The sequence below is a fragment of the Perognathus longimembris genome, chromosome 1, assembly GCF_023159225.1.
Source record: "Perognathus longimembris pacificus isolate PPM17 chromosome 1, ASM2315922v1, whole genome shotgun sequence".
Taxonomy (NCBI): domain Eukaryota; kingdom Metazoa; phylum Chordata; class Mammalia; order Rodentia; family Heteromyidae; genus Perognathus; species Perognathus longimembris.
Window position 1 is genome coordinate 150,310,959 of NC_063161.1, and position 22,169 is coordinate 150,333,127.

The 22,169-nt window shown below is 44.7% G+C and overlaps 1 protein-coding gene across 7 annotated transcripts in view; it reads right to left on the reverse strand.

The window, feature by feature from the left end:
- The window catches only part of Cdk5rap2 (CDK5 regulatory subunit associated protein 2), a 178,609-nt gene that overhangs the window by 129,484 nt on the left and 26,956 nt on the right, over positions 1-22,169 (reverse strand). For 5 of the 7 annotated variants that reach the window (XM_048340665.1, XM_048340649.1, XM_048340655.1 and 2 more), the window contains exons 4-10: positions 20,931-21,041; positions 16,662-16,738; positions 11,036-11,159; positions 8,290-8,444; positions 2,973-3,135; positions 1,821-1,874; positions 919-1,038 (exon numbers count right to left, since the gene is read on the reverse strand). In XM_048340665.1, coding sequence (XP_048196622.1) covers positions 919-1,038; positions 1,821-1,874; positions 2,973-3,135; positions 8,290-8,444; positions 11,036-11,159; positions 16,662-16,738; positions 20,931-21,041 — 804 coding nt within the window. The remainder of the gene's footprint in view (positions 1-918; positions 1,039-1,820; positions 1,875-2,972; positions 3,136-8,289; positions 8,445-11,035; positions 11,160-16,661; positions 16,739-20,930; positions 21,042-22,169) is intronic. The other 2 variants (XM_048340677.1, XM_048340673.1) reach the window with 1 other exon arrangement.

Genomic DNA, 22,169 nt, shown 5'->3' on the forward strand with positions numbered 1-22,169 from the left:
ACTGGAACCCTGTTCTAATTAGCCTTCCTTGGTTCTCACCTACACCTCCCAGCCCCTCTCAACCACCTACCCCTGCACCCCCTGAAGCTGGCCCAGCTTCTTTTAGAATGTCAGGGTCTCTCCGAATATAAGGCCTTAACCAATGTTCAATGCTCTACCTGCCCACGATGGCCTCCCCCAGGTCCACCTACCTTCTAAGCCTCCTCCACTTATCCTGTAAGACCCAGCTCCCTGCTCCCCACCCTCACCCTCCCGCCCAGCCCTGCAGCTCCTCGGTGACAAGGTCCACCTCTGCCTCGGTCACTATACTTGCTAACAGAGTTGGGTCTCTTCTCTCGCTTCACTGACTGAGGAGAGAGAGCAGCCATCAGCACAGACCAGTGGCTCCTAACTGGTTCAGCTGCAGCCTTGCCTCCAAACACTTGTGTCTCAGTGTTCTGTCTTCCTCCCTGAGGTCTACCTGCCCTGGACAGCAGGGGAGCCACTGGCCACGGGATGAGCTCCTGAGCCAAGCTGAGCCTCATGGCAAGCTGAGATGCTTGGAAAATGTATCTGAACTACAAACACTTGGTGTTGAAAAAGTAAAATACTAATTACTTCAACAGTACTTCTGACTGATTTGATCATGTGTTGAAATGATCGTGTCTGTGCATATTAAAGTTAGTTTTGCTTGTTTCTTTGTACTCATTTTAATATAGCTATTGGAAAATTTTAAACTGGATGTTTAACTCCTAGGGTGGGGGGACAACACTAGATTGAATACTCCAAGAGAATTTCCACTGGACAAAAGGAACCTTGGCCTACTTTCCATTATCTCAGCTCTCTTAAAACTTTTATGTAAGGCTAAAACTTCATGATAGGACAGGCTAGCCATGGAAACTAGTAAAGAAAACCCCACTTCAAGTACATCCTCCATACCGCTTTTTCCTTTGATTTTAGTGCCGTGGTTAAGCCCTGGATAGCTTTATCCCTCTTTAAACTATTTTTCTTCTCTGTAGCAATTTCTCTTTCTTTCTCTCTCAGGTCCTCCTGAAGTGCCTAAATTAGATTAGAAGAAAAAATCACTAAGTTGATGCCTTCTCACCAAAATGCACTGTAAATATATCTTTAAGAGAACACTCAAACGCAGTTATTCTATCTCGTTCCTGTCAACCTGTGATTAATGTTTCCAAGTGGAGCTGAACGCTGTGGCATTAGCTCCACGTTTCTCTGCTAGCGCTCCCGGCAACGGGACCGGGCGAGGAGAGGGATCAGACAGGCTCAGAGGGTGGCAGCTATTCCTATGAGAAGGACACCAATGCCTTCTAGAATCTGAACACAGTCACAGCCAAGTCTTTCAAACTAGCCCCGGTTATTTGGGAGGAAATAACAGATCATTAATTTCATTCCTTAATGCTACAAAAGCTAGCGGAGAACTGGGGTTGAGGGAGACTGAGTTCACTTCTGAAGCTGATCACCACTGCCTCTCCTGGGCTGGGAAGGGCCAGTGAGACAGCAGATGGGAAAGCCCTTCTAAGCTGGGGGAGGCTGTACAAACTGGCCATGGGGGTGGCTTTGGAATCCACCTGGCAGGCCTGAACCCCTGGGCAAGTGGCTGCCTTGTTCTCAGTGGCAGGTACCATATCTGCAAAATGGGCCTGTCTACCTATTCTTGCGATTGGAGACCCTCCCTCTAATGCGCCTTAAGCACAACTGGCATCTAGCACATGGCACTCAATAAGTGACAGCCACTAATAGAGAGAATTACCTGCTGCACTCAGAATAAAGTAAGAGCATGACAGGGCAAATCTTCAATAAAATTTCAAATTAGACCAACAGACCTGGATCTTCTCTTCAAAGTGATTTCTCTCCTTCTGGAGCTCTGTTTGTGTGGCCTAAGAAAAGGCATTATTGATTGGTGTCAGTCAACCACAGAGAATGATGTCCATGACCCAAAGACTCCCCAGAACAATTACAGTGAGCACCTCATTTACTCACCAGAAACGGAGCCCCTCCAAACCAGGGTGCCCTCCCTCTGCCCCACCCAAGGTCCCTCCTGGATTGAGTAAAAGAAAATCATACAGACAAGCAGCATGCTTGATCACCAGCCCCACCCCCACCCCCATCCTTGAGAGTACACCAGGGTGCTTCAACACAAAATGGGAAGAGTCTAGGAGAGAAGGACAAGGCCAGAGACGGGACAGAGGCTTAAAAGGAAGAGTAAGAGACCATGGGTGATTACAGGTGAAGACCAAAAAAGTCACTGCAGTGGCCAACATCAAGACCCAGCTCCATGAAGAAATGGAGAGCCAGTCCAGGCCTCCGGAGCATGGCCCACTGTGAATGGCCCATGCAGCAGCCACCTCTGGCCCAACAAGAATGGCAGGTAGGTACTCAAACCTACCTGCCCTCTGTCTTCCTGCAGTGGAGGCCCTCTGGGGGTAGGGGGAGCCAGAGGTGTGTGGGGTCAGCTCCTAGTAATCCAGATCTCGGAGCTTTTAGAAAAAATGAACACCCCTGGGAGCCTGGCTGTAAACTCAACATAGGGACCAGGCAGCCAAGAGGACCAAAAGAGTGGTACTTGAGCCATTGAGTGCTGCCAGGCCCAGGATGGCCTCCCCCATTGCTTTCAAGGGTCACAGCAAATGCAGTCTTGATCTGCCTCTCACCACAAAGGAAGAGCAGACATGTAACATGTACAACGCACCACAATCTCATTCTCGGAAGTCCCCGAGGAGGAAATAAAGTCTCTGGACAACAACAAACTAACACATGGTGAAAGAGAGGCAGAACGGGGGGTTTTGTTCATCAACAGGAGGCTGAGGGGAGAGATGCCAGAGCCCTGACAGAGGCAGCTTCTGCAGATCATTCAGCTGACAGGGAGGGAAGTGGAAGGCAGACAGGGTGTGAACCATGCAGACTGAAGGCGTTCCATTTCCCACGGAGGAGTCTGAAGTGCCACAGCCCCCACCTACCCTACCCTGTCGCCTCACCTCTGCGTCTCTCTCCTTAGCTTCCCTCGGAGCAGTAGAAAGTCCTTGGAGCTCTCCAGAGGCCACGTTCTCATCAGGAGATGCCATCTGAGATTTCTCCTCTTTAAGGCACTGAATTAAAGCTTCTTTGCTCTTCAAAGACAGCTTCAACTCCTCAATCAGCCTAAAAGAGAACAAAATTTAAATATTAATTCTAAGCTGTTCTCTTAGCTCTGTGGAGCAGGAGGGGCTGGGAAATGGGGTCAGATCTCCTCAGCTAAACATACACAGACTCTACATTTTGCAGGTCAGAGATCAAGGGCCCAGAATCTGTGTGACATCTGGATCCCCTGGCCATAGCGGCCAGACCACAACCTGGTCAAGTCACACCCTGTGCAAAGCCTTCCCCTGTCCACAGCAGTGTTACTAATAATTTCACAAGAAATTACTTTTTGGCCAAGAGATCCCCTCTTCAAAAGAAGTCTGTCGCCAAAGCTAAAACACAGGGAGCCACTTGAGAGCTGTGCTGATCGTGACTCTCCATAGCCTCTCAGAGCAAAGCTTAAAAACACACTGACTCTCAAGCTAACGGCCAACTTCCTGGGCCAGGGCTCTGAGGCCCAGTCTGCGGCTGTGACAGCAGGCTTATCTCCCAGGAAATCCTCCCCCACGGCCACTCAGCAGCCTCATTTCCAGGTCTCTTCAAAGCCAGGCTGTTTTGTGCCCCCCATGCCTATGCACTTCTACCTGCCCTTCCCAACCCCACTCCCATCTCCACCCAAGAAGTTCCCTATGTCCTCTCCTCAAAGAATCTTTGCCCCCATCATACTCTTAGGCCTCCTAAGGGCAGAGCTAAACACATCTTTCTCTGAACCCCCAAGCCACCTTGCGGAAACTGGTCTCTAACCAAAACAAGTCATGTGACCTCTCTGCACCTGTGTGCCTTTGGTTATAAAATGGGGCAACTTGCTCATTTGGGCTGGAAATCTGGCCTGTAAGCCAGAACTCAAGAAATAACAGCAGTTACAAATAGTACCTTGCTAGAACACTCAACAATCAGCATTCCAATGCTCAGAAGAGCTCTTCTGCCTGGCCAGTACCTCGACATGGCTCAGAGGGCCACCTTCAAGAAGCAACCAGCGTCCCCAGATCAGAAGGCGATAGAAGCAGCTGACACATCTAGCAATGCCTTTCGGTAGGGACAGGGGGCACCAGGCAGTACCTGTGTGAGTCCCCAAAACCTGGAGGGAGGAGCAAGACTGCCCTCTAGGGGCTCAGCTCTAAAATTATCCCAAAATCAACTGGAAACACAGTCACTGTAAGTTGTATAGCAGTCTAACGCAATAAACCTGCTCATTTGCTCATTTTTAATTAGCATAAAGTATGTTCTAGATATGATGAAACAGTGTGGAGAGCTGGGATCAGGAGGTGGGACAGAGGCCAAATAAAGTTCCACCCATTGACAGAGAATAGCATCTTTCATGCTGGGGATGGAGCCGGGGCTGCCCCATCTTCAAGCTTTCTAGAGAAGCTAGGAACTCATACTTTTAGGTGACGTTCAATGTTTTAAATATTGGCAACTATTATAACTCTGAAAAATTCTGTGTATACCAAAGGAAACATTTCTGCAATCCGTAGGACTCCCTGTCGTTGATTGCCTCGAAGATACAGAAGAGCTGAGAGGTCAAACTAAGGAAATAAAGCAGTGACTATAAATACCTCTGAAAAGGTGTGGGAGCCAGAGATACGCTGGCAGTGCCCATCCGAGGGAGGTGCAGACCTCAGATGTGACAGTCGGCCTGCCAAACACTGGGTCACTTCATGTGTGGCAGACCTGGACTTTTCTCAGCAAGACACAGCCAAGGAAGGTAGCTTCCTAGCCATGCCAACCATCTGACCCTGGCTGAGCTTCAGATAGGGAACACCTGATCCTATCCCCAGAGAGTTTGACCAAAATCTCCCTCCAGGCAGAAATACAATGACTACCTGGCTGCTGTCCTCAGCAGTGGGGTATGGCTGGTTCTTCTGTCCCCGAGGCAGATCATTTACAACAATGACAGACCAGCTTCTGTAAGATCTGTGGGAACCCCCAGGAAAGTGCAGCCTCTATAAAGCCCTGATCTGACTCCCCACTTCCACGTGGTCTCTCCCACTCTGTACTCCCTTCCCAAATGAATGAGTCAAGCTCATTCATTCAATGAGGCAGCACACCCTGACAGGGTTGGCGTTCCTGTGAAGCGCTGCCACCCTCTGGGCCCCGACATGAACCATTCTTTCTGGGTTGGTAACTCCCAGGGCTCCTCCTGAAGGGCTTTCCCTGCCCCACACCCACACAGAACCCTGAACCCACCCCTATGGCTGTATCCATCAGGATGTATGAAGCCACAGGGGAGTTCCACAGAAACAAGATCCTGTGTATCTCTGCATTCCAGACATAAATGCCCCAGGCCTCACTCAGCAGTTAAAGAAGGATTCTACATTTCCTCTCATTTCAGCCTTGATCAGTGTATCCACCTACCCCCCTAGCCTCCACTCACATACACTCAGGCTCCTCCAACTGTATTTGAAAGCATCATCTGTCTACTAGTTCCACTCAAAAGCACTTCCTCTCTTACTCCAAATTCAGCAAACCACACTAGCATGGCTCATTTGCTCATGCTGGGAGAGGTTGAGTAACAGGGGGCTGTTCCCTCAGCCACCAAGCCCTGGAAGCCCACAGGCACTCCACCTTCTCCTATCTCCACCTGTTCACTTCCATGCCTGGTCCAGCCTGTTCACCGTCACCTCCCCTGTCTGCATCAGCCTGACGCCAACCTTCCACAAAGACCAGAGCAAATCAGTCCATCCCAGCCAAGGGATCTCTAAACCCCCAAACCTCATCCCTCACTCTCCAATGGCTTCTCACATACCGTTAGGATGAAACCCAAATTCTTCCACGAAGCCCTAGTTTTCCTCTCCTTACCTCTTCCCACTGCCTTTCCAGAACTCAAGACTTGGCCATGCCTGCCAGCTCATCTGGACTGTTATACAAACCATTCCACATGCCTCAAACACCTTACACCCATTTCTTCGTCCAAGTAATTCCTCCTCATCAGTAGCCATCTTTATCCACTTACCTAACATAGATGCATAGTAGTCAACTATGGTCAAAATATATTAAGTGAAAATGATAGAAATAAATAATTTATAAATCTTAAATAGCATGCCATACTATAGCATAAGGAAATCTCACACTGTCCTCTCCTTCCCACCTGGCATATCAATTATCCTCGGTGTTTAGTGTATCCATGCTGAATATGCTACCCACCCATCAGGCATTTAGAAGTCATCCTGGTCATCACATGGACCGTACCACAGTGCTTGTGTCCAAGTAATCCTAACAGAATACCACATGCCTGCACGTATAGACCTGTGGGATATCACAACAATGCACAATACAATAGGGTATTTTGAGAGAGAGAGAACACAGTCACATGCTTTTATTACAGAATACTGTGATGTCTGTTCTGCTTTATTATTGCTGTTGATACCTTTACTGTTTCTAATGTATGATCTATAATTAATTAGGAGTAGGACAAAACATATGCTCAGGTTTCAGCCATTCACACATCCCCTACAGATTAAAAGGGGACTACTGTACATCCTCCAGGAAACTTCTACTCTCTAAACCAATGATCATGCTGCTTTGTGACTCTTCTACCTCACTACACAAGCTTAAATGTAGATGATGAAAGAGAAGGAGCCAATCAGTACCATTCAGTCCTTTATTCCAATCCTGCTGTGTGGAATAGAAGATGCCTAGGAAACACTTGTTGAACAAAGGACATGAAGATCCAACAGAACCAATGAGTTACCTGCCAAGCCTCACTGACATACGCCCTCCCCACCCCCACCCCCACTCCACACAGGGTCTTTCAAATCAGCTCTATTTCAGGACTACTTTGCAAACTCCTTCCAGAAAGGAGGGCCTTTCTTCCTCTTCACAGGCAAGAATTCTGTTTTCTTCCATGATGGCTGCCCACACATTCTACTCTATTCTATTCCATTCCCTGATCCCAGTTTAACTGCTGGAACCTGTAGACATTCTAGAAAAACAAGCCCATAAAGTCTCTAAGAGCTTCAATGTTAATCAGTTGGGAAGAGAATGTGGAAATTTTTGGTGGGAATTTCTCAGTCTAGTGGCTCCTGACTTCATAGATGATGCCTGGAAAGGTCAATGATCAAAGCAGAGCTTGGCAAAGTGCCCCCCTCCAGAGTGGCACCTCTTCCTGCAATGCGGCCAAGAAAAACTCAAGGTCTCAAATAGACAAATTACCACAATCACTTCCTCCACCAAAGTTCAGTTCCTAATTGAAATACTACCACTTTCCCAATCAAAGGTGAGAAAAATCTACATTGCACCCAACAAATACTAGTTCCTCCAAATGCTGAAGCTAGCACATTTAAGTATGGAGGCCACAGGCTCCCTTTCAGCATCCATTGCTCCTTTCACTAATAATCCCAGATGAACAATCATCTGATTTCCTAAACCATAAATAAAGACAAGTGGCAGACTCAAGTCTCAAAATGGGACCAGAAAAGGAGTAAAGGTAAACAGCAGTTAGACAAAAGGCCAAAACAATGTGGGACCCATCCACACAGGGGCACTGAGCAATCAAGAAAATCAACCATGTCAATAACTTTGGAAAAACATCACTGGAAAATTCCAAACAAGTGTGGTTCTTCAACCAAGGTTACCACCAGCCTCATCCTTATTTAGTTAAGTCAACCTTCTACTTAGCGACCACCAAATAACACAAGAACAAAACCTCAGCTTTCTCCTAGTAAATTTTTATTGAAAGCTTGATTGCAACATATGATAACCAAAGGCCCTCTGTGCCTCCATTTCTCTATATCAAATGGCACACATTTTATTCTGGATCAACAAAGAACTCAAAATTTCCTTCAAACAGTGCCAAGTAAAACTGGACTTCTTGGGAGTCCATGGGTTGTTTTAGCTAGCAAGTAAAGTGAATGTCAAGTCCACAAGATTGTTTCTTCCTTTTTTCCTTTGGGTATCAGGTGGTTTAGCCAATACTGAACATTACAGTTAGTATCTAAGTAGAATGTTTCACATGAATTTCTATCTACTAACCCTCTCTTCCTCTTACTATCCTATCTCTTTTCCATTACATCCTGATTCTACTAATTTTCTGTCTTCGCGTGCAGGGTGGGTTCTAGTAAGTCACTCAAGTCCTGTGCGGAATGCTGAGAGAAGGCACGAAAAAGGAAAAGGACGTAATTCTTTCCCTTGCTGCAGATGCAGGGGTACTAGGGCTCCACAGGGATCAGAGCAGACCTGTCCTTCTCATCCAGGGCTAGGGCCGCCTCCAAGTCCCCCTCCTGCATCTTCTTCATCGCTGCAAGCTGGCTTTCCAAACTCAGCCGAAGAGCCTTCTCCGTTTCTGTCCCCACAAAGGCTTTCTCCAGTTCTGCTTGGGCAGCTTTCACATCCTAGAGTTAAATTAAATGCATTTGATGCAATTTTTCAATACAATTGGGAACATTTTGAAAGGAAATTGGATTAAAATATAAATATTTATGACTTTTTCTCCGGCACATTTCCCCTCCCTGAATTGTACTATACATGGAAGGAATCAGTAATAAATACATTTGCCAGCCATTTTTCCCTCCTGTATCCTGAAGAGTAATAGGCATTTCCAATGGAAAAGACTAAACTCTATGAGAATGGCATTTTTGGTTTTGAAAAATCAGATCAATATTTACAGCTTCAGTGAGAACAAGGAGAAATGCGCCTCTCAATACTAAACACACATCAATTTTCAAGTCATGGTAATCTCCATTCAAATTCGTCCCACACCCCACCACCCCCTCACTGTGTCTTTGTAAGATAATGACTACACAATTCTAAAGTACATTTTCCATATCTCCAAGGTGATTTAAGCGGTGAAAATCTCTATGCTCTTGCTAAGAGCTAAGAGAACCACCAAGGAAATTATGCAGGCAGTGTCTATGTCATGAGAAAGGCCTTGGTGCTCACACAAGGGACCTGGGAGTAGACCTGAATCACTTATCACAAGGACTGGCTTCCAAACCTACTTCACTAATGCTGACTACAGTGGCATGCACCTGAAATCCTAGCACTCTGGAGGCTAAGGCAAGAAGATTCTGAATTTGAGGCCAGTATGAGCTACCCAATCCAGCTGGGCTACATAACAAGACTCTATCTCCACAAATAAAACACCCAATTTTCCTCCTTACTTGTGGTGTGGACTTCGGATAGACAACCTCTTTGAGCTCAAAGTTCTCAAATTTCCAAACAGGATAAGCACTATCTCATCAAAGAGCTGCTGGGAGATTCTTTCTGAAAAAAGCTTCTGAAGAAGGGGCTAGCTTGCTACTCCTGCCCTTTTCCTTCTCAGTGCCCACATCCCCAGCACCATCTTCCCAGAAGACTTGCCTGTCCATGCCCATGAGAGCTGGAGAAAATCAAAACCTGTCATTTACTGAGTGCCTACTAAATGCCAGACTCTGAGCAAGAAGATTTACTCATATTAGATTTTGTCCTCACCTACCCCTACAGTATTATATACTAAGACAGAAGAGTATCAGAGTCCACAATGCAGGCTGACAGCTGAGCCTCCCAGTATTTACTGCCCACGTGGCCTTGAGCAAGTGACTTGGCCACTCTGTGCCTGTTTCTGATGTAAAAGGAAGAAAGAGAAGGAGAAAGGGTGCGTTGACTGATTGGTTCCTGAAAGGATCAGCTAAGTCAGTGCGGAGATAGGTTTAGAAGGGCCACCCCATGGAAAATGCCAATGGCCAATTAGCCCCATTCATTATTGCAATCACCACTGCAGAGCATGTGCTGCTGTCCCTCCTCATGGATATAGAAGCACAGGCCCCAGGAAGGCAAATGCCAAAGTGATAAAGATAGCAAGGGACAGAGTAGAGATCTGCCACTCCAAAACACTGGAGTACTAGTTCAGCATAGGCCCCAGGAAGGCAAATGCCAAAGTGATAAAGATAGCAAGGAACAGAGTAGAGATCTGCCACTCCAAAACACTGGAGTACTAGTTCAAACAGCAAGGTGACTGAATCAAGACTAAGTGGAGGTACAGTGGTTCATAGCAGGTGGGCAGAAGGAATGTTGGTTAGACCAACATAGGCCTGTAAAAAACCTTTTTTTAATTAAATAGTATAGGTTAGGCATCCTTTATTTAAAAGTCCAAACTCTAAAATGCTCCAATCTCTAAAATTTTCTGAGTGCAAGCACAGTATTACAAAGAAAAAATTTGTACCTAATCTCACCAAAACAGGTTGCAGTCAAAATACCAACACACTAAATATTTGCCTTTAGACTATAGTATATAAGGTACACATGAAGCTAAGTGAATTTCATATCTACACAATCTCCAACCTAAGATAATCTCATAAGTATTCCAATTTTTTTAACTCTGAAATCTTTCTGGTCCCAAGCATTTGAGAAAGGGACAGTCAACCTGAATGATTTTGCTATTAGCTCAAAAGGAGACAAGATATTTTTAGCTAGGATTCAATCCACAGTTACAGGAAAGTGAGGAGACATTTGATGTGCACTGCCAAGATGGTAGGATGAAGGCCAGATCTGGGGACAACAGTTGAACAAACAATTGCTAAGGCCAGGGAATTTAAGGTGCAGGCTCTCCTAGTGGTAGGTAAGCCCCCTTTCTGTGGGTTTCAGCTTCCTCACTTTACAACAACAGGACCAATCTAGATAATAAACAGTGATGTTGTGGAAAGCCCAGGCTTGAAAAGCAGCACACAGTTTAAATTTGGGATTTCACCTGCATGGTTTATACTTTCTTGTGCCTCAGTATCCTCGAATAGGAATGAAGATAATTGTGGCCAATTGGCTGGGCAGAGGTCTTATACATTATCAATATAAACTGCCAGAAATGGAGCTGGAACCCAAGAGATGCTTGGGGAGGATGAGGGTGGCTGGGTACTGCTAGAACTCCTGAGTTCATGAAACAAGGAACAGCCATGGGCCTCCCCTGTCACAAAACAGTAGGAAGCATGGCCCCTCAGGCCCTGAGACCTACCCCTTCCAGAAGGCGGATCCTTCTTGTTAGGAGGTCTTCTACCTGCTGCACCTTCTTCTGGGCATCTTCTTTCACCCGCTGGATCTCAGAGCCACCCCCTTCAGCTAAACTCTCCACCGCTTTGCTGCAGAGATGAAAGGGGCAGATGGCATGAGAGTGGCAATCTGGAGGCCCTTTCCCCAGCCCCAAAGACACAAGGAACATTTGCTTGACATTCCTCGCACTTACCTGAGCTGGAGAAAGGAAGGAAGGAAGGGAAGGAGGGAAGGAGGGAGGGAGGGAGGGAGGGAGGGAGGGAGGGAGGGAGGGAGGGAGGGAGGGAAGAGAAGAGAAAGAGAGAGAAACAAACAAACAAATATTTGTAATTCCAAAATGTTGATAAGAAAAAGGTAAGAATCATCTATAATCTTGTCACTCAGGATAACTTAGTATACAGCCTTTCAGACATGCCCTATAAAAACAGAAGCATTTGGTACATTCACTGAACTGATCTGATTACTCACTACACTAAAAACATTCTTTCCTATCAGTAAATATAATCTGAATCATCAGTTTAACGGCTAAATATGAATTCACTCTATGAAATATGCTGTAATTTATTAAATCAATTTCCTACACTTTACACATTCAAATTGTTTGATGTAATACATTTGTGTGACAATATAAAGACCTGAGGACCATGGACATGCAATGCTTCCTAGTGCCTTGTTGCATTTAACAGCCACACTGTGACCAAAGCTTTCGTGCATTACTATCCAGTGGTTTCCCAAGGAAAGATTCCCAGAAAGAGAACTGCTGGGCCAAAGCAGAAGCACTCTTTTAACAAGGTAGCTGTTGCCAAACTTCCTGTGAGGAACTTCAGCAAAGGACACACCCATTGGTGGCTTAGGAGAAAGGCATTGACAGACCACCATGCAAAGGAGCAGTATTTTCATCTCGTGCCAGCTGTAGAAAAGAGCAGTTTCAGAAGGACAGGATCGATGCCACGCTGGGCATGAGGCAAAGAGCTCATGAAGCCTAACACTGCTATGGCCCCTTGGAATAGTCCCTCAGCACAATGACTAACGCTGGGGATAGTACTGCTCCAAAGCTAAACCCAGGGACCAGAAAGAAAAGCAGGATCTACAGTGTGAGACTTAAGACTGATCAGTTCTCATCAGATTTCTAAATGACTGCAGGTTTCCAAGAGGCAGATAACAGAGGAAATGGCTCCACCTAAAGCTGGTTTCTCAGAAAAACTGCAACAAGGAAAAAAAAAAAAAAAAGTCCCTTCCACCAGTTGCCTTCTGTGCTCTACTTCAGAGGTATATAAAATTTCTTCAATTGGGAGCCACATCAGCAGACATGCACATGTGCAGGCCACGTGAACACATGGAGAACAATGAAGTCAAGAGGCACACCTGCTATCCAAGTCTCTAACAGGTGAGGTCTCCAAGTAAAGACTATATTCACATTGGCCATCCCTCTGACCAGTAAGGCTTCAGAGCCCCAGTATTGGGATGCCAAGTGAATAGAACTCAGTGTGAATGACTAGAAGGAAAGGGCATGGCTCTGATGCTGGGCAGATCTGCTCCCAAATTCTTACTCCATTCCATCTCCAGCATGACTAGCCTCAGCAAATCACCTCATAAGAGAAAAAGAGATGAAGGCTTTGTAAAATTACTGTTCTCACACAAGGGGTGCCTCTCACTCCTTGATTGGAGTGCTGTGCTCATGAGCCCCTGATCTGAGCCCAGGACCACACCGACCCCTGCTGAGCAGCTAAGAGCCCTCATGCCAGGGTGGAGCTTAGAACAGATTATCCCCAGCCAGAACCAAGGCCTCAATTCCCATATCGTGATGAGTGCCCCCTACTCTCTCCGCTCATTTCTGGGTCAGCACTGTCCCAAATCCACAGGGACTCGCCTATCCTATCACAGATGGCCAAAAGAACACCATCCCTGCCACTCCTGCTTCCTGAGCCCTTGAACAAGATCTTCCTAGGCCTGCATTTCATTTACACATTCAGAATGTCTTAGCCCTTGGGCTTTATGAAGCCCCATTATACAACGGTTCCCTTCTATAGCCCCTACCCTCACCCTGAACCCCCACCCGCCTGTCTCCCTCCCACAAACCTGTCAGCCCTGCTCTAACCTTGGCTTTTTACAGCCCAAATCACATACACTGTCAAGAGGCTGACTACAATTTTTAACAACGACTGGTATTATTCAGTTTGTTTGTGTTTTAGTTATGCCAATAAAATATATTCCCAATAATAAATGCTCCAACTCTTCATTTATCATCTTTGTGTTTTACAGTTACTGTAGCAATAAAATTTATACTCAGCAGTGTGGTGCGATTTTCCTCTGCTAATGGAATTATTATTTTTTGTTTGTGCTTTAAAGCTACAGAGATAAAATGTGCTCTCAACAATATGACTGCTTTTGCTTTTAATGCCCCCTTATCATAACTGATGAATACAACAATGGAAAACCAACAAACAAATGACTGCTAGGCTCTAGAGCCTGTTACCAATTTGGACAAACTGCCCCTGCACTCCACACCTCAGTCTTAACTTCACTGAAATGGGAACACTGGCTGCCTCATGCAACTGGTGTAAACACAAGAAAGCACGTCCGATGCCACGCACAGTTTGGGGCAAAGCAAGATCTGACCATTGTTAGTTCTCATGCTTGCCCTTCCTTTTCTTGTAGAATCTGGGCTATGAGACCAGGCAGAGAGCAAGGTCTTATGGGAAACTCCAGCTTTCCACACATTAGAAAGCATCTCCCACAATCACTACCCACAACCCTTTTTCACCATCGACATTTCCTCTGCATCCTTGCCACTCTAATCACAGTTCACAGAGGTATTTCCTGTGCTGGGTACCAAGTCCCACCCTGTCCCCCACCAAAATTCCTAACACTGAAAAGGGGAGTTGAAGGCATAACAGTGATACATTTTCCATTAACAAGTGTCAGACACAGACACACAGCTGGTACCAGGTGACCCGGAACAAAGGGAAAAACACATTAGCAGTTACATGGTAGACACAGAACAGCCACATAGAGATGCTGTCCACACATGCAAATCAAACACAAAGCAGAGAAACCTAGTCTGACAAGACAATGGAATTGGGTTCTAGCCCTACTGCTGACCTTCCTTACTACGAGTCACAGCCCATCCTTCACTAGGCTTAAATTCTTCCTCAATAAAGCAAAGACCTCAGTTGCATTTGCCTGGCTTCCAGGTTAAGGATGCAATGTACCTGGATGTGGAAGTGCTTTCTCCCCTGGAAAGAGCTACACACGGGACTCATTGTATGACAGAGTCTGTGAGGAGGCCAATGTGGGCAGAAGATGTTGCATGTGGTCCATTTGAATCTTTACAGAGAGTAAGGTGACAGGAAAGGCACTGGGCTGGGAGGGGCTGAGAGTGGGCAGAGGTCAGCAGGGGCAATCAGTCATCACACAGGAACAAGCATACCACCAGACTGTGTTTGGAACATAGGGATAGTAGAGAGGAAGCTCAAGTGATGATGTCACTGTGAACACTTCTACAGGGGGTACATGGCCTTCACCTCAGTCAGGAGTCACCCCTGATATCTCTCTTCTCACCATTCACCAATGCCTGCTGACTTTGCCTCCAAAAGATCTTTCACATCCGCCTCTTCACACACACACACACCCCACCACTCAGCTCTTGCTTCTGCACCAGGCTAGCTTCCTAACTGGCTTCCTTCTTCCTTTCCAGCTCCTTCCACCAACTATTTCCAACTAGCATTACAGCAACCTTTCCAAAAGCAACTCTTGATGGTATCTCTTGCTTATCTGATCTTAGAATAACATAATACCTTCCCCAACATTTCTCCATCCAATCACTGTTTAATTCCCACTCACACTTCATATCTCATCTGTACATCGTACATCTAGATATACCTACCTACATCCGTGTATCTACTGGTGCAGTTCCTTTTTTTTCTCTTTATAGGCCTTCTTCCAATTTGGAGGCATGCATTTATTATAGCCAATGTTCATTGTCCTCACTACCATGAAGCCTTGTGTATCTGTTCAAATCACCCCTATAACCCAAATAACTTGCCTGGCATAGCACATCTAGCAATTTTGTAATTGTTTTCTGAGGAAGTTCTGAGTCAGATCATAAATGGCCTCAAGCTCTGGGGCAGTCTGAGAAATAGATAGATAGATAGATAGATAGATAGATAGATAGATAGATAGATATACTTGTGTACAAGTCCCCAAAACACTACAGTCTGTGTGCTGGTATTGAGCTAAGACCTACAGCAGGCAGAACAATGAGTATTAAACTGAACCCTCTATTGTTCATATCCAGGTCTGCTAAAGCAGATTTGCCTCCCTGCCCAGGGAATGAAGTGGCAAATAAATAAATACTTAATCAGGTCATATTTATTAACTCACTCATTCAGGAAAATATAAAGTGTGCGTTAAGAAAGACTCAGAAGTGGCCTGAATCTAATCTGCTTAAAACTAGCACAGGCCAACATCTAGCTGCTGGACACCTGGCCCATGAGGGGAACATGTCCAGCACAGCACACCACAGAGGCTTAGTAACTGCTCTGGCCCACAGTACGGCATACCCTATACCAGACTCAGGCTCCTGACCTGCCATACCCAGCAGGAGCTCGCTGCCCATCCCTCAGTGGGTCAACCCCAGGATGTCTTAATCCACTCTCCTGAACAAAATCAAGCACATACGGTGTCTATACTTCCCCATAAATGCCCTCTGTCACTGCATCTCCACTGTGTGACAGGTGGACACTCCTCTCAGCCATCTCTGGTGGGCTCTGGGAGTAAGAAGGCACCTTCTTCAGATCCTCATCTATTATGTAAGAAGTGGTGATGAATGATGTAGAATCAACCCCTCCAGGACCAGCTATATTCTCTATCCTGTGTGTGTTGTTCAACAAACATCTGAATAAATAAACTAATTGATGGAAATACTAGCTTTCAGATAATATATGATATTAAAATCTCCTTCAAACAAATTACTATAAGAGACATTGGAATTCATGTGACAGGTTTAAAAACCAGGCTCCTGGCTGAAGCCCCACCCTTTCCTCCCAGCCTCACACACCAGGACCAGTTCTCGTGCCCCAGGCTATACAGCAACGATAACGAATGAACAACTGACATAACTCATCACAGGCTAATCTCCCAAATGCATTGCAGAGGAAAAGAAGATAGACACAAAGAAAGATAGTGCACAATTCTGTTTACACTTAGTTCAGACACAGGGAGAACTAAGCAATTTGTGGTAACAGTAGTTAGTGGTGTCATCGTGCAGGTGGAGTCTGAGTTGTAAGGGCATGGAGGAAGCCTCTTGGGGCTGGTAATGTTCTGCTTCTTAATCAGGATGGTAAGCATGAGTGTGGTGGGTCTGTGAAAATCTATCATGCTGTACCCTTGAGTCCTGTTCATTTTTCTACAACTATGTTACACTTGAAAATAGCTAATTCAACAAAAACAAAGACTTCTTGGGGTCCTCAGAGGCCAGTCGGAGAGCAGTTGGCTTGAGAAAGCAGCTGGGTATACGTCACTGACCAGGCTAGCAGTCACTATGCGAAGCTCCAGCAAACTGCAAGCTTTTGAAGTACGACAGTACTCACGAGGCTTTGATGAGCAGCTTCTCTCTCTCGTGGAGCTCCCGCTTCAAACTTTCTACTTCCACTTTGAGCTCAATGTTCTTCCAGACAACATAAGGAAAGAAAAGAATCAGTGTAAGACACAGAACCTCCAAACGCCGAGGGTGGGCAAAGTACTTTTAGCATAGATTGACTGTGCAATGCTCCTAACAGCAGATCTTAGATTCAAAATGCTCATTAGCCTCAAGGCATGGGAAAAAGGGAATTATTAAATACTGGTGGTCTCAAAAGAAAAAAAAAAAAAAAGGATTTCTTAGACTTGGAACAATTATGTAAATGTTCCAAGCTTCTAACAGCCAGAGCATTCTAATACCTAGGCATAAATGCCATACAAGGGGAAGCTGATTTAAAAATTGTTTGCCCTCCACCAAGCAAATTTACAGTTTGCTTTTACCATTCCAAGGCAATTACTTCTGGTTGTTTACAATCATGCATGTGGTGGCTGCAGCTGTAGGAACATGTTATGGCTTTAAAAAAAAAAATTAACACCTGTGAAGAGATAAGAAGGCAGTCTCATCATAGCCTGTCTTGTTTCAACTTAAGAATTGAGGATATTCACGGAACAGCCACAATAGCAAGGGGCAAGAAGTCTCAAAGGAACCCCAGTGTTCTTCAATTAACAGACTAGAACAAAGGGAGTCATACACGGCCTTGGGCTTACAATTCACATAAGAATCCATAGACACACCAGGTGCCAGTGGCTCACACCTGTAATCCTAGCTATTCAGGAGGCTGAGATCTGAGAATCACAGTTCAAAGCCAGCCTGGGCAGAAAAGTCCAGTGAGACCCTTATCTCCCAATAAACTACTCAGATAAAGCCAGAAATGGAGCTGTGGCTCAAGTGGTAGAGCACTAGCCTTAAGCAAAAGGAAGATCAGGGACAGCACCCGGGCCCTGAATTCAAGCCCCAGAACCAGCGCACGTGCGCACATACACACAGAATCCAAAGACAGACGCTTTGGCAGATGGGATACAACATGAGACCATGGAGCAATGATGAGCTTTTCAAACCCATCCACAAGGATAGAGATGGATATGAGGTAAGTTTAGGCGGGAAAGACAGGCTGTGAGCATCTACTTTCCAGAGGACTAATATATATATATCCAAATTCTCTCTGAATTCTCTCTCCTGGTTGATTTTAGGAATTCACATTAATGTTATACTCTACTCTGTAACATGCATATATTATTTTAAATAAAAATAACTCTTCCAACTTAAAATCTCAAGGAATATGTCTCCCTCCTGCCTGCCCAGGGGAGGAAGTGCCCCACATTAATTATAAGTTCAGCCAAGCTGGGAGCTGGTGGATCACTCCTGTAATCCTAGCTACCCAAGAGGCTGAAATCTGAAAATTACAGTTCAAAGTCAGGCCTCGAACAAAAGTCCATAAAACTCTTATCTCCAATTAAACACCAGGGCGGGGGAACAATGAAGGAAATGGAGGGGTAGAGTGCTTGCCTTGAGCAAAAAAACTCAGGAAGAACACCTATGCCCTGAGTTCAAACCCCAGGACTGACACACACAAAAAAAGCTCAGACAAAATGAAAAGGTCATGGCATGGAACAATGAATGATATGAGTTCAAATGCTGCCTCTGCTCTTTCTCCGTAGACAATGGTAAGTTGATGGTTCACTCCTTCACAGGGCCAGGCCTAACACTAAGGACACCAGATGGACAAGGCACAGGCACTGCCTTCATGCTAACAAGGAAGACAAAACCAGGAGCGAGGACCTGAGTCTGACCTTGGATGGCCAAGTCCAGGAGGTGAGAAAGCAATATTCCTTCCAGATCCCTCAGCTGTCAAATGAATACCCAGACATCTGCACAGCAAGGAGGACTGAAGGACAAACTAAACCACAAATGAGAAAAGCCTACATTGTCTTCTCGAATGTCAAACAACAGGAGAAGACGTCATCTCCAAAGCAGAACTTTTTCTAGTAGAAACCAGCCTCCAAAGGCCAGGCTTGGAGCGGCAGTACAGTGTCTTCAGTGTGGCTCTGCGAAGGCTGCACAAATACTCTTCAAGCAGAGAATCCCCCCCCCCCCCCCCAGGTCTCAAGAGAGCAGCAAGTTGAAATACTGCACTGAAAGAGTGAGCTCTTCAAGTGAACCAACTGGCACCCAATAAATTTCAAACCATGGCTAGCTGACTTGTCCATTAGATTGCTTTTCTAAACCCAATATCTCAGGGTACAAACTTAGGTATATGATGATAATAATGTCCAATCCAAAAGTCAGGATGCATTCAAAGCATAAAATGGACTATTTTAGACCTATAAAAAAAAGTGGCATGCTTTTTCTAGTACAATGGCAAAAATACAGGGTGGAGTATGCCTAATCTCTATCACAATGGTTGAAGTCACAGATTATGTTGTACATTTCTGTACAAATAGAATATATATACATAAATTCTCTGTGTGTAGATATATGTAATATATATTCTATCCAGGAAAGAAAAAGAATAAAGCAGCTCTTAAATTACTATTAAAAGGAAGTGTCAAATCTGGGCACAGGTGGGTGGCTCAAGCCTGTAATCCTAGCTACTCAGGATCTGAGGATCACAGTTCAAAGCCAGCCTGGGCAGGGAAATTGTGATACTCTTATCTCCAAGTAACCACCAGAAAACTGGATGTGGTGCTGTGGCTCAAGTAGTAGAGCACAAGCCTTGAGCTGAAGAGCTCAGGGACAGTGCCCAGGCCCAGAGCTCAAGCCCCACGACCAACCAAAAAAAAAAAAAAAAACAGTAGCCAAGAAAAACATAAGGGGGTTTCACATACACATACACACACACACACACACACACACACACACACACACACACACTCTCACTCTCTCTCTCTCTCTCTCTCTCTCTCTCTCACTTGCTTGAATATACACAATATTCCTCTGCATATGGAAGCCATAATATTGGTTAGATTTATGGACCCAGGAGAACAGAGTAAAAGAACATCTTTTCTTCTATGCATGTATGTTATATTTTTTTAATTCTACCCAAGAACACCTGTCCAAAAACTTAACTCTAAAAAATAAAAGTAGGGGGCTACCTAGTTCAATAATGCAAAACAATATCTAAAAGGGCACAGTCCAATAATGTACTGGCCTGGGCCAGGCCTTAAAATCTACTTCATAGAGCAGCTATATGGCATGAAGCAAGTCACTCATCTTCCCCAGCCTCAGTTTCCTCCACATAAGATGAAGGTAGTCTATCCCAAAAATCCCAAGACAGACACAGTCCGCAATGGTTGGCTTCCCATCACCCCAAAAGTTCTGAGGTGCAAGACCGCCATGCTTACACATTGCGATTTTTTCCCCTAAAATTCCAAGTGTACCACACTCCCTTCCAGAAACAGGGTGACATTGTCTCCCCACCCTTATGCTGAAGGAAGAACACTGTGCCTCCAGGGACACCCATGTTTTTCAGCTCTTGAAAAGGGCTGGAAGGAGTGTAATCCCTCTCCAAGAAAAGCCCCTTTACGTTCCTCCTTCAAAAGTTTCCACTGTTCAAACTTCAGAGGAGAAAAGATAGAATAATTCCCAGGCCAAGGGCTAATCTACCAGAAAAAGCAAAGAAATGGGCACCAAGATACTGTTTGTACTCATGTCTTTTCAAGAAAGCCACGTTCTATTTTTCAACTGTGAGAACCAAGGTTTGTTTTCAGACAAAGACCTCCAGGTCAAGACTTCAAATGGGAATAGCCTTTTTTTTCTGACAGTTCTAAGCAAGCACACAGGAATACAGAGGAGTCCCATCACAGAAACTTGACAATTGTTACCTTGGACAGCCGAAGGCAGGCTCAATGAGACAATGCAATGATAGTAATTGTCAAGCAGTGACTGGGTGCCAAGCTTTTCATCTCCCATTCCATTTTAGTCACACAAATAACCCAATGACATCAGGATCATCGCTCATCTCTGGCAGCATGTCAGAGAGCCGAAACCACTTGCCCAAAGTTACCCACATAGTTGGTAACAATAGGATTCAATTCCAGAGGCATTGTACCAGTCCACTGCCTGTTTCTCAACAATAAATACTTACAAAAGGGCAACCAGGGTGGACAGTGAACCAGAATCCCAATGTTAAAGTAGAAAAGACTTAATCATGCACCTCCTTGCTTAAAAAGAGGGCCATCCTCCACCTCCACTCCAAATCAAACAGCTCTATCTACTCATGCTAATTTTGAGAATAAATATCATCTGTCTACTTGGAATAACTAGCAAAAATGACACTCACAGTTTTGTAGACCTGTTCAGTGGGGCCATCAAACTCCTGCTGCATTCTTTCCTCAAGAAAATAGATGCGGAGCTTCAGATTAAAGTTTTCTTTCTTTAGTTCAGTAATTTGCTGGAAAATAAACATGGCAGAGTTATTTAAAGCAAGGAAAAAGGCGAGTATCCAATGGGTGGTACCTGTAATCATCCCCATAGCTTCAAGTCTATGAAATGAATTCAAATGATAACACTAGAAAAATCTTCCATGGATACAATTACACCAACCCAGAAGAAGTTGGTGGCTCCTGCTAGACAAATTTAGGACTATCTAAGAACAAAAATAAATGACAGAAATGAATAATGACTGAACAAAGAAAGAACTAATGTCTCTATATCAATTGGATAAAGAGAGGAGGAAGAAGGGAAGGAGAGGGAGAAGAGAGAGAGGCAAGAAGAGGGAAGGGGGACAAAAAGGAGACTTTGTCCTTACAAAATAAACCTAGTTAATAAATGTAGGAGAATAACAGGAATAGAAATCATTATTATATGACTTTCCTGAAATAACTGATTCATGTAAGAATCATCAACACTAAAAACACTAGACAAAAGATCATGAAGGGCAGGATATTTGATCTCGAAATATCTTCCCACAAAAAGGTCACTTTACAATTTAGAAATTTTACAAACAACTAGGTTAAGCAGGACAATCTCTCCTTATCACTGATGGGATAAACTGATATCATATGCCCCCTGAAATGAATTGCTGAGCCAACAATTCCATCTAGAGTGTCCTATCTGCAACCATTAACTTGAATCTAGTAAAGAAGAGTGGCTGAATAGGAGGACTTTCTGCAAAACATCAGATCTGAAAATCCCAATGAAAACCTAAGGCAAAAATAGATGAGGAACCTTTCTAAATCAGCATAGGTTAAAGGAGACGACTATTAAGTGCAATAGATCTTAAAAGCCCACATTATGCTAAGTGGGGAAAACACAACTTTATATAAGATTACAGCATTATGATTTTATAAGACAGAGTCCTGCAAAGTCCACTTAAGGGTTTGCAGAGTCCACTTAAGGGTGCTGCTACATAATGATATCTGGAACTGATTCTCTAATGAATGGAGAAGGAGAAAGAAAAAAGAGATAAATTGTAGCAGCTGGACACTAGTGACTCAAGCCTGTAATACTAACTATTCAGGAATTGAATAGTTTTGTAGGCCTATTCAGGAACTGAATAGTTAGTGTTGAGTTAGACTGA